The sequence below is a fragment of the Scyliorhinus torazame genome, chromosome 16 (genome assembly GCF_047496885.1).
Source record: "Scyliorhinus torazame isolate Kashiwa2021f chromosome 16, sScyTor2.1, whole genome shotgun sequence".
Lineage (NCBI taxonomy): Eukaryota > Metazoa > Chordata > Chondrichthyes > Carcharhiniformes > Scyliorhinidae > Scyliorhinus > Scyliorhinus torazame.
Window position 1 is genome coordinate 122,842,683 of NC_092722.1, and position 12,367 is coordinate 122,855,049.

Here is a 12,367-nt window from a genome sequence, read left to right on the forward strand (position 1 = left end):
GAGCTTAACCTTTAAATTTGGCGGCCCTATACCCCCCCTCACTATCTGTAGCCTCGCGACCCTCAAGGTCGACCCGCCTTACCTTTTTGCGAACCTCACCCCAGATTGCAAACCCGTCGCCACCAGGAGCAGACAGTACAGTGCCCAGGACCGGACCTTCATTCGGTCAGAAGTCCAGCGGTTACTGAAGGAACGTATTATTGAGGCTAGCAACAGCCCCTGGAGAGCTCAGGTAGTGGTTGTAAAGACCGGGGAGAAGCATAGGATGGTCATCGATTATAGTCAGACCATCAACAGGTATACGCAGCTCGACGCATACCCTCTCCCCCGCATAGCTGTTTTGGTCAATCAGATTGCACAATACAAGGTCTTTCCAACAGTGGACCTCAAATCCGCCTACCACCAGCTCCCCATTCGCCCGGACGACCGCAAGTACGCTGCATTCGAACCAGATGGGCGGCTCTACCACTTCCTAAGGGTTCCCTTCGGTGTCACAAATGGAATCTCGGTCTTCCAACGGGAGATGGACCGAATGGTTGACCGGTACAGTTAGTGGGCCATGTTCCCGTACCTCGACAACGTCACCATCTGCGGCCATGACCGGCAGGACCCCGACACCAAGCTCCACAAATTTCTCCATACCGCAAAAATCCTTAACTTAACCTAAAACAAGGACAAATGCATGTTTAGCACCGATCGCCTAGCCATCCTCGGCTACGTAGTGCACGATGGAGTCATAGGCCCAGATTCCGAACGCATGCGCCCCCTCATGGAGTTTCCCACCCCCACTGCTCCAAGGCCCTGAAACGCTGCCTGGGACTTTTTTCATATAACGCCCAGTGGGTCCCCAACTATGCGGACAAGGCCCGCCCACTAATCCAATGCACGGTTTTCCCCCTGTCGGCAGAGGCCCGCCAGGCCTTCAGCCGCATAAAGGCCACGATGCACGCAATCAATGAATCCCTTCCCTTCCAAGTCGAGAGCAACGCGTCCGACGTAGCTCTGGCGGCCACCCTCAACCAAGTGGGCAGGCCCATGGCCTTCTTCTCACGCCCTCTCCATGCTTCAGAAATCCATCATTCCTCTGTTGAAACGGAGGCCCAGGCCACAGTAGAAGCTGTGTGGCACTGTAGGCATTATCTGCCTGGCAGGAGATTCACGCTCCTCACTGACCAACGGTCGGTAGCTTTCATATTCGATAATGCACAGCGGGGCAAGATAAAGAACAATAAGATCTTACAGTGGAGGATCGAGCTCTCCACCTACAACTATGAGATCTTGTATCGTCCCCGGAAGCTAAATGAGTCTCCTGATGCCCTATCCCGCGGCACATGTGCCAACGCACAAGTGCCAACGCACAAGTGGACCGACTCCAGGCCCTCCACGAGGACCTCTGCCACCCGGGGGTCACTCGATTCTTCCATTTTATCAAGACCCGCAACCTGCCCTACTCCATCGAGGAGGTCAGGACTGTCACCAGGAACTGCCAAATCTGCGCGGAGTGCAAGCCGCACTTCTACAGGCCAGAGAAAGCGCACCTGATAAAGGCTTCCCGTCCCTCTGAATGCCTCAGTATGGACTTCAAAGGGCCCCTACCCTCCACCTACCATAACACGTGCTTCCTGAACGTGATTGATGAGTACTCCCGGTTCCCATTTGCCATCCCCTGCCCTGACATGACCGCAGCCACCGTCATAAAAGCCCTCCACAGTATCTTTACCCTGTTCGGTTTCCCCGCCTACATTCACAGCGATAGGGGGTCCTCCTTCATGAGCGATGAACTGCGTCAATTCCTGCTCAGCAAGGGCATTGCCTCGAGCAGGACGACCAGTTATAACCCCCGAGGAAATGGGCAGGTAGAGAGGGAGAACGGAACGGTCTGGAAGACCGTCCTACTGGCCCTACGGTCCAGGAATCTCCCAGTCTCCCGCTGGCAGGAGGTCCTTCCCGTTGCACTCCACTTCATCCGATCACTGCTGTGTACCACGACCAACGAAACACCTCATGAACGTCTCCCGGTCTTCCCTAGGAAGTCCTCCTCCAGGACCTCGCTCCCAACCTGGCTGGCAGCTCCTGGACCCATTCTGCTCCGCAAACACGTGCAGGCGCACAAGTCAGACCCATTGGTCGAGAGGGTCCATCTCCTTCACGCTAACCCTCAGTACGCCTATGTGGCATGCCTTGACGGCCGACCAGATACGGTCTCCCTACAGGACCTGGCGCCCACTGGATCCCGCCCCCACCCCCCCCCCCCCCCAACCCCACCCTCCCTCCCTCCGGCGCCACAACAGTTGCTGAATTGGTCCAGGTGCGGCGCCAGTTTTGCTGTTGCAGAACTCCGCGAATCCTGCCCTGGCGCCAACACTTAGTCTCAGGAACGGAGAACCTGGCCCTGTATGTTTTCAAGAAGCAGTTAGACATAGCAGGGCGAAGGGGATCAAAGGTTACGGTGGAAATTTGGATTAGGCCATTGAGTTGGATGATCAGCCATGATCATAATGAATGGTGGAGCAGGCTCGAAGGGCTGAATGGCCTCCTCCACATCAAATTTTCTATGTTTCTAATAAGGCAGATCAGACCATTATTGTAGAATCATAGAATCCTTCCAGTGCAGAGGAGACCATTCGGCCCATCGAGTTTGCACCAACCCTCTGAAAGAGTACCCGACTTCGGTTCACTCCCCTGTCCAATCCCACCCAACATTTGGACCCTGAAGGACAGCTAAGCATTGCCAATCCACCTAAGCTGCACATCTTTGGGCTGTGGGAGGAAACCGGAGCACCCGGAGGAAACCCACGCAGACACGGGGAGAACGTGCAGATCCACACAGACAGTCGCCCAAGGCTGGAATTGAACCCCGGTCTCTGGCGCTGTGAGGCAGCAGTGCTAGCCACTGTGCCACCAATGCCCTTGCACTGAATATATATTTTAAACCGCTATTAGTAACCAACATTTAAGAATGCTTGAAAATCAGTTCCCACAATTTAAGCACTGTTTAGTGAACATGTACTGATTACTACGTGCTGTCACTATATCTTTTGTAGTTATCTTTTCTGGAAAGAATGCAACTGAAATGTGTGGATTTAATGTTACATGTAAATAGAAATCAGTGTTCCCACTGATGTTTGTTGCATTATGCAGTCAGGCTTGTCCAACTACGGCAGCACAGTAGCACAAGTGGATAGCACTCTGGCTTCACAGCGCCAGGGTCCCAGGTTCGATTCCCTGCTGGGTCACTGTCTGTGCGGAGTCTGCATGTTCTCCCTGTGTCTGCGTGGATTTCCTCTGGGTGCTCCGGTTTCCTCCCACAGTCCAAAGATGTGCAGGTTAGGTAGATTGGCCATGATAAATTGCCCTTAGTGCCCAAAAAGGTGAGGAGGGGTTATTGGGTTATGGGGATAGTGTGGAAGTGACGGCTTAAGTGGGTCGGTGAAGATTCGATGGGCTGAATGGCCTCCTTCTGCACTGTATGTTCTATGTACTCATGTGGGAGGGGGGGTTTGAGGGATGGACATGGGACGGGCACATTTTAAAATTTATTTCAGTCAAGGGGCCGGTGAGCATTTTGGAAGGATAAAGGGCGCTATCTAATGGAAATGTTTGTCATTTGTGGCGGGGTTTGCTGGGAGTTTCCTGCGGCTCAGTCACCGAGTTCTCCACCGCTATCTAACCACTTAGTCACTTTTTGGTCCCTGGGGAGTTTATCCTTGGTCAAGCCCACACTGAGGGAGGGATTCACCGGCCACATCCAACCAGCAACCCAAGAATCTCGCCCGAGGTTAATGGACATCTCCATTATCCGTGACTCACCTGTGGCATTCTTGCAGCGGGTGGAGTGGAAGAATTCAGCCCTTAGAATTATCTTCAACACTGGGAGCTGAATGTGCTGGCCAGACTGACTGCTCAGAGAGCGGGCCACCATTTTGAAAGGGTGCCTCGATCTTTAAGTGCGCTTGTGGGTCCTCCGTACCACCACCCATGGGGAATGTCACCCCCACACACGTGGGCATTGCCCCCCCCCCAAGTGATGGCACCCCGCTATGGGGTTGCTGAGGATCCCCCCCCCTTTGTGGCCTTCCCATGCTCCCTTACGGGCCGCCCCTTCCAGGACACCCAGCCTTCACCCCCGACCTTTAAGACGCCCCTTCATTCCCACCCTGCACCCCGCACCCCTTCATACCCTCCTACTCTCCTTTCAGAGGCACAACCCCCCTCAGGCCCTAACCCTTGGCAGTGCCAGCCTGGCACCCTGGCACTTCCTCCCTGGCGCACTGGTAGAGCTCCTATCGGCTTTACGGTGCCACATGGCACCTTGGCAGTGCCTGGGTGGCAGTGCCAAGGTGCCAGCCTGACAGTGCCAAATGCTCACATTCTAGGGGGAGGGCAAGGGGGCCACCCTATTGTATCTCTGGCCACCCAGGGGCTTCTGATGCCCCTGGAGGAACCCCCCCCTCCCCGCAGTGTTGTGATGTCTGGTCCCCGTTTGTGTGGACCAGTACTAATCGGCGCCTGCATGACCGCTCACTGGGGAGCCGGGTAGGTGATGGGAAGCCATTGGATAGGAGGTCCTTCCTGTCAGTGTGTTGGATATTGGCCTGAATTGGTGATTATTGGTTTCTCGCCACGCTGCGGCAGGATCTGGGTCTTGCCAATAGGAGCGGGTTGGTTAGATCGGAAACCGATTGATGTCTGGCAAGGTTCCTGATTTCGAACTCTCCCACGATCTACCTGGCTCCCTCGAATTCACGCCCGATGTGACGTGGTCAGTAGATCGCGGCCAAAGTTTGGCGCAACATTAAATATGACATTTTTTTAAAAACGGATGTTTAGAAACAAACAACTTGCTGCACAAAGAAACAATGAGAAATAAATGAAGATGAGTATTAGAGTGTAATCGGGTGAGAGGGTGTGTTCCTGGCTCACTCCCTGGCTCACGGTGTTCACTTCACTCACTTTCAGCCACTGTGAGAGTGGATGAGAATATGTGTGGGGGAGAGTGAATGAGAACTCTGATGCTGGGAGTGAGCCAGACTTATGGACACATTCTGCCCCTGCACTCCGCGCCCCCCCCCTCCACACTGTCTCACCCCGCCAAACTCTCTTACCTCCCCATACTCTCGCACCATCCCCCCCCTCACAGTCCCTCACTCCCTCAGGCCCCTTTCACACTCCCTCAGCCCCCTCTCACACCCCTCAAACTCTCTATCCTCTCTCTCGCCCCATCACACTCTCTCCCCCTCATACTGTCTTTCATTTCCTCTCACACTCTCTCCCCCACACTGCCTCTCTCATTCCTCCTCATACTCGCTCAACCCCGCACACACTCTTGCTCGCTAACCGCCCTCACGCTCTCTCTCTCATACATTCTCCAGCCCCTCAAACTCTCTACCCTGCTCTTGCTCTCTCTACCCCGTCACACTCTCTCCCCCTCATACTGTCTCTCATTCCCCCTCAGACTCTCTCCCCCTCACACTGTCTCTCATTCCCCCTCACACTCTTCCCCTCACACTGTCTCTCTCATTCCCCCTCACATTCTTGCTCACTCCCCCCCCCTCCCCCTCATGCTCTCTCTCTCACACATTCTCTCTCAGTCTCCAGTCGCTCACTCACGTTGCCAGTGGGCCCCACTCCTGCTGCTTGGTTCTCTGATCCGGATGCCTGCACCACCTTCCAGTTGCCCAGGCACCGCTCCACAGCTCTTGTGCTCCCTGGTACCTGTGCTCCCAGTACCTCTCTTCCCTGGGTTTTACTCCCAGTCCCCAGCTCCCCAGCCTCACTCCTTGTCTCGCCGGCACTCAGCTCCCTCCACCCTGCTCCTTAGTTCCCCAGGCCCCAAACTCACCCCTGCTGATGGTCGCTGCTCCTGCAATCACAGATTGTTGTTCTCCCACATTTCCTGTTGATCGGCTCACTAGTGTGTGGGTGAGGGTGAGGGAGAACCCTGATGCTGGGAGTGAGTCAGACTTAGTGTGTGGGTGAGGGAGAACTCTGATGCTGGGGGTGAGTCAGACTTAGTGTGTGGGTAAGGGTGAGAGAGAACTCTGATGCTGGAGTGAGGCAGACTTAGTGTATGGGTGAGGGAGAACTCTGATGCTGGGGGTGAGTCAGACTTAGTGTGTGGGTGAGGGTGAGGCAGAACTCTGATGCTGGGGCTGAGTCAGACTTAGTGTGTGGGTGAGGGTGAGGCAGAACTCTGATGCTGGGGCTGAGTCAGACTTAGTGTGTGGGTGAGGGTGAGGCAGAACTCTGATGCTGGGGGTGAGTCAGACTTAGTGTGTGGGTTTGGTTGTGGGAGAACCCTGATGCTGGGGGTGAGTCAGACTTAGTGTGTGGGTGAGGGTGAGGCAGAACTCTGATGCTGGAGTGAGGCAGACTTAGTGTATGGGTGAGGGTGAGGGAGAACTCTGATGCTGGGGGTGAGTCAGACTTAGTGTGTGGGTGAGGGTGAGGCAGAACTCTGATGCTGGGGGTGAGTCAGACTTAGTGTGTGGGTGAGGGTGAGGCAGAACTCTGATGCTGGGGGTGAGTCAGACTTAGTGTGCGGGTGTGGGTGAGGGAGAACCCTGATGCTGGGAGTGAGTCAGACTTAGTGTGTGGGTGAGGGTGAGGCAGAACTCTGATGCTGGGGGTGAGTCAGACTTAGTGTGTGGATGAGGGTGAGGGAGAACTCTGATGCTGGAGTGAGTCAGACTTAGTGTGTGGGTGAGGGAGAACTCTGATGCTGGGAGTGAGTCAGACTTAGTGTGTGGATGAGGGTGAGGGAGAACTCTGATGCTGGGGGTGAGTCAGACTTAGTGTATGGGTGTGGGTGAGGGAGAACTCTGATGCTGGGTGTGAGGCAGACTTAGTGTATGGGTGAGGGTGAGGGAGAACTCTGATGCTGGGAGTGAGGCAGACTTAGTGTATGGGTGAGGGTGAGGGAGAACTCTGATGCTGGGAGTAAGTCCGACTTAGTTTATGGGTGAGGGAGAACCCTGATGCTGGGAGTGACGCAGACTTAGTGTATGGGTGTGGGTGAGGGAGAACTCTGATGCTGGGTGTGAGGCAGACTTAGTGTATGGGTGAGGGTGAGGGAGAACTCTGATGCTGGGAGTGAGGCAGACTTAGTGTATGGGTGAGGGTGAGGGAGAACTCTGATGCTGGGAGTAAGTCCGACTTAGTTTATGGGTGAGGGAGAACCCTGATGCTGGGAGTGACGCAGACTTAGTGTATGGGTGAGGGAGAACTCTGATGCTGGGAGTGAGGCAGACTTAGTGTATGGGTGAGGGAGAGGGAGCACTCTGATGCTGGGGGTGAGTCAGACTTAGTGTATGGGTGAGGGAGAGGGAGCACTCTGATGCTGGGGGTGAGTCAGACTTAGTGTATGGGTGAGGGTGAGGGAGAACTCTGATGCTGGGAGTGAGGCAGACTTAGTGTATGGGTGTGGGTGAGGGAGCACTCTGATGCTGGGAGTGAGGCAATCTTAGTGTATGGGTGAGGGTGAGGGAGAACTCTGATGCTGGGAGTAAGTCCGACTTAGTGTATGGGTGAGGGAGAACCCTGATGCTGGAGTGAGTCAGACTTAGTGTATGGGTGAGGGAGAACTCTGATGCTGGGAGTGAGGCAGACTTAGTGTATGGGTGAGGGAGAACTCTGATGCTGGGAGTGAGGCAGACTTAGTGTATGGGTGTGGGTGAGGGAGCACTCTGATGCTGGGAGTGAGGCAGGCTTAGTGTATGGGTGAGGGTGAGGGAGAACTCTGATGCTGGGAGTGAGGCAGACTTAGTGTATGGGTGAGGGAGAACCCTGATGCTGGGAGTGACGCAGACTTTGTGTGTGGGTGAGCGAGAACCCTGATGCTGGGAGTGAGTCAGACTTAGTGTGTGGGTGAGGGTGAGGGAGAACCGTGATGCTGGGAGTGAGGCAGACTTAGTGTATGGGTGAGGGAGAACTGTGATGCTGGGAGTGAAGCAGACATATGGACACGAGTGAACCTATGAGCAGAAAACATGGGAAGAAATGGCCTGTGATTGGAGGAACAGCTACCTGCTGATTCTTCCATTCAAACTTCCATGTTTGACTGGCATTCTGAAAACTGGCTCGGGGGGACTGCATCGAGGCCGCCTGTCAGACAAGCCTGTTTTAAAGCATGGCCATGCATGTGTCTTAAAGGCAACATGCAGTTGCATAGCCAGTTTGTTCGGTCAATGACATTATCAGTGACCACAATGCCTGTGCAGCTTAGAGGGAATATTGGTAGACATTATCAGTGAACCCGTTGGATTTACTATCCACCACATATACATGATGGACCCTGTACCGTCCATTAACCCAGGGTTAATTTGCTGGGTCTCTCCTATGAATTCTATCTTAAACTTTGCAGGAATGTGAACGCAGGCTCTCTCTGGGGCAGCTACTTCTGTGAAATAGAACACAGAAGATGCTATAACCCGCAACATAAAATTGATGTTCAAGTGAATGACTGACTCTTACCGCTGATTTAAGCGACTGCCAATTTTAATCATGGACTCGTAAAAAAATGTTTCAATTCTTTCAAGGTGAGTGTCACTGGCTGGGTCAGCATTTACTGCCTTTGAACTGAGTGGCTTGCTATGCCATTTCGGAGGGCATTAAAGTGTTAACCACATTGCTGTGGGTTTGGAGTCACAGTCGGCCAGACCAGGCAAGGATGACAGATATCCTTCCCTAAAGGATATTAGTGAAGCAGATGGGTTTCTACGACCATAGTCACCATTAAACTTTTAATTTCAGATTTTGAAAGGAGTACAGATTTTACCATCTGCCATGTGGCAAACCCCTATATCACCCCTCCCCCTAAATGATAGAAGTTGTCCCAGAATCGAAGCATGCCCCATCAATGGAAAGTAGAATGTGCTGTCGCTGCGTGGAATCACTCGATCTTTCAGGCGCTTTTACCTTCAAACACCACACCAATGCAATTATATCTAAACCATTTGAGATTTTATTCAAATATATTTACTCAAATATATTAAATGTATAAAATTCAGCTGTCATATATTATTAGGATACAGAAACGTGTTAATAGTAACAAAGTAGCAGTTTCCATCACAAAAATAAAGATAATCTTATAAGTAAAGTGCTGTGCATAAAACAAACTGTACATTAGAGGTCATCAAATGGAGGGTCTTGCAGAGACCACTGACCAGCAAGGTCCTTCTCAAAACACTTCAAAAGTCAGTAATAAATAAGTGATAGTCTTATTGTCCATTCCTCACCAAACGTGGATGCAAACAGATCACCTGGACTTGCTGTGCAGTGTACTGTAGGTGCCCAGGAGCTTGTCCCAGTGGGTAAAGTAAGGGGCATAGTTAGTTTTAAACTTCATGTGATGCAGGTCGTGGTGAGGTGCCCCCCCGTAGAGGCCGAAGGGCACCAGTCTGTGTGTGGACCAGGGCAAGTCGTAGCCCGAGTGGTCCTCCACCGACAGCCAGATGTTGCAGACGAAGAAGAGGAGCTTGGTGAGCGGGTGGCAGCCCAGGATGGCCGGGTTGACGGCGGCGAAGAAGCCCAGCGAGAGGGTTTCCCAGGCTCCCGAGTGCTCGGTGGTCAGCGCGAAGGTGGCCGTGTACTTGTGGTGGACCTTGTGGAAGGTGCGGTAGAGCCAGGGCACCTTGTGGTGGAGCAGGTGCCACACGAAGTACTGGAAGTCGAAGAGCAGCAGGCAGGCGACGATGCCCAGCAGCGCCCGGCCCAGCTCGGGGGCAGAATCCGGCAGGAGGACGGGCCGCCAGTACCAGTGAGCCACCGACAAGGGGAAGATGTAGACCAGGTGGTTGAAGAGGGTCCGCCCCACGCAGCAAGCCATCATCCCCAGGCTGGGGTGGTTCTGATCCTGGATCTTGTATCTCCTCAGGAAGGCGAGCCGGGCTGCCAGCAAGTCCAGGGCGACGTAAGGCAGACAGAAAGACAGGTAGACCCCCAAGGAGAAAGTGACTGGGAAGAAAGGAGACCTCAGACAGTCCTGCCGGCTCCGCACCAGCTCCCAGAGCGGCTGCAAGAGCGGAGCCTCCAGCGGGGCGCTGTGCACAGCGCTCACTCCAACACTGCTGTTCATCCTGACCAATGTGTGTGTTTTCTACCGCTTGGTGAAAGCTGCCTCCTTTTGTAATCTCACATCATCCCGCCCATCAGGAGGCGTGCACAGTTACCCCATGCTCGGTTAGCTCACATTTCCGCAGAGGCAACCCGCGTGTAGGAAAAATTGCTGGACGCAACTGTATCAGATCCTCAAAATGCGGCACAAATGTTTAAAAAAAGAATCTTTTTTTCTTTCCCCTTGCAAACGCCAGTCTGTGGTTATCCAGCCCGGATTATTTCCACGCTCCAAACGTCACCGTTTTTCTTTCAAGCAACATCTCTGCCCTTTATTCGGTTTCCCTTTCGTTACGTTTTACCTTTCCCACCTGGATTGACCAACTCGGGAATTTTTCAGCTTCCAAACATTTCCTGTTTCAGAAGTAAACCGCTCGTGTGTGTGTTTCATTCTGGTACATCAGAGCATGAATCGCCACTCGGCATCAAGTCAGAGTGAAGACCCCCCTCATCAACAACCGCAACAGGCGCTATTACTGTTACTAATAACAGTAATCTTTATTGTCGCAAGTAGGCTTACATTAACACCGCAATGAAGTTACTGTGAAAAGCTCCTAGTCGCCACATTCCGGCGTCTGTTTGGGTGCACAGAGGGAGAATTCAGAATGTCCAAATTACCTAACGGCATGTCTTTCGGGACTTGTGGTAGGAAACCGGAGCACCCAGAGGAAATACTAAATCGATATCTTAAGCATAGTTATCTATGTTATCATCATGAGAGGGGGCAGTGAGGAAAGATGTAATACTGTGTCTCTAATACATTCCTGTACAATGTGTGTAATCCAGCCAGCTGATGGAGTCTAAACTCAATGCACAAAGTTTGAACTTAGGGGGTTTCCACACTACAGCAAGATTAAACTTGAGAGTTAAGGCAGGAATGTCTAAGGACGTCACTTTTCTAAAAAAATGTAATCGCTTGAGCACCAATCTCCATGTGTTTATACTTGAAGGAAAGCTGCATTCGCCCTCAAAGTTTTTCAATGTTATCATTACGGACTGCACTGTCAGAGGTGCTGTAGTACTTTTAAAGAAACGTTTAAGGGATTTGTAAACATTGCACCGCCTTGAAATTTCAAATTCCCTTAGCCAACATTTATCGCTCAATAGCTCAAAAAAGAGGCCCTTTGGCCCATCCTGGCTGTGCTGGCCATCAAGCATCTATCTATTCGAACCCTATTTTCCAGCACTTGGTCCATAGCCTTCTATGTAAAGGCATCTAAATGCACATCTAAAACGGTCAGCATTTACCTCACTGCCCATTGCGGAGTCCTGCTAAGCATGAATTAGCTGGCAATTTGGCCTGCATTACGGGAGGGGACAACACTTCAAAAGTACTAATTGCTTGTGAAGTGTAATGGAATGTCCTGAAAAGCTCTTTATAACTAAAAAGTCTCGCCTTGAAAGGAAAATCAATTATTTGTCGCAGAACACCTGGTGGCAGCCCCGAATGTTGCTATTTAAAATTAAGCACCCCAGAAGGGGGCGAGGCAGTAAAACGAATGAACATTTGATTTACCACCGAATGGATGCCTTTTTTCATTGACCCCCCTGGAGCACCTACAGTTCATAGAAATCACAGAAAAGTTACTACACAGAAGCAGGTCACTCAGCTCATCTTATCCACACCAGCCCGAGGATACCCAAGTGCCCTTTCTAATCCCACTTCCTGCACCCGGTCCATTGCCCTGTAGCTTAGAGCACTTCAGGTGCAGATCCAGGTACTTTTTAAAAGAGTTTAGGGTCTCTGCCTCCACCACCAACTCGGGCAGCCAACTCCAGAATCCCACTACCCTCTGCATAAAAAATGTTCCTCATCATGTACCTCGACATCTTCTGCCTCGTATGTTGAATCCATGTCTCCTGATTCTAGAATTCTCCACCAAGGAAACTATTTTATCTTGCCCACTCTTTATCTCATTGTTCCTACATCGTCACTGGGTCAAAATTCTGAAGCTCTATACCTGAGAGCACAATGGGAGCACCTTCACCATATGCAAGTCACAAAGAAGGTCACCAACATCACCTACTCAGGAACAGGGCGAATGAATCACCTTATCTATGCTCAAAGTTCTATGTAATCCTATGTAACTAGGGACAGGCATTTTTTTGAGCAAAAATATACTTTATTCAAAATATGTAAAGAAACATTACAAAACAATTCAAATGGTCCAAACAAGAAACTGTAATGATGTTTGCAGTTTCTACATAGATCATGTTGCACTCTAAGGTGCTTCAATACAATAAGGAGAAAATT

The 12,367-nt window shown here is 51.8% G+C and overlaps 1 protein-coding gene across 1 annotated transcript; it reads right to left on the reverse strand.

Moving 5' to 3' along the window:
- Nucleotides 1–8,939: 8,939 nt before the first annotated feature.
- ch25h (cholesterol 25-hydroxylase) lies at nucleotides 8,940–10,107 on the reverse strand. Its single transcript, XM_072478973.1, has one exon. The coding sequence runs from the start codon at nucleotides 10,073–10,075 to the stop codon at nucleotides 9,257–9,259; it is 819 nt and encodes a 272-aa protein (XP_072335074.1). The 5' UTR covers nucleotides 10,076–10,107; the 3' UTR covers nucleotides 8,940–9,256.
- Nucleotides 10,108–12,367: the final 2,260 nt, after the last annotated feature.

What these genes read in the sequence shown, in the direction of transcription:
- ch25h (XM_072478973.1), bottom strand. Translation starts at nt 10,075, where the DNA reads ATGAACAGCAGTGTTGGAGTGAGCGCTGTGCACAGCGCCCCGCTGGAG.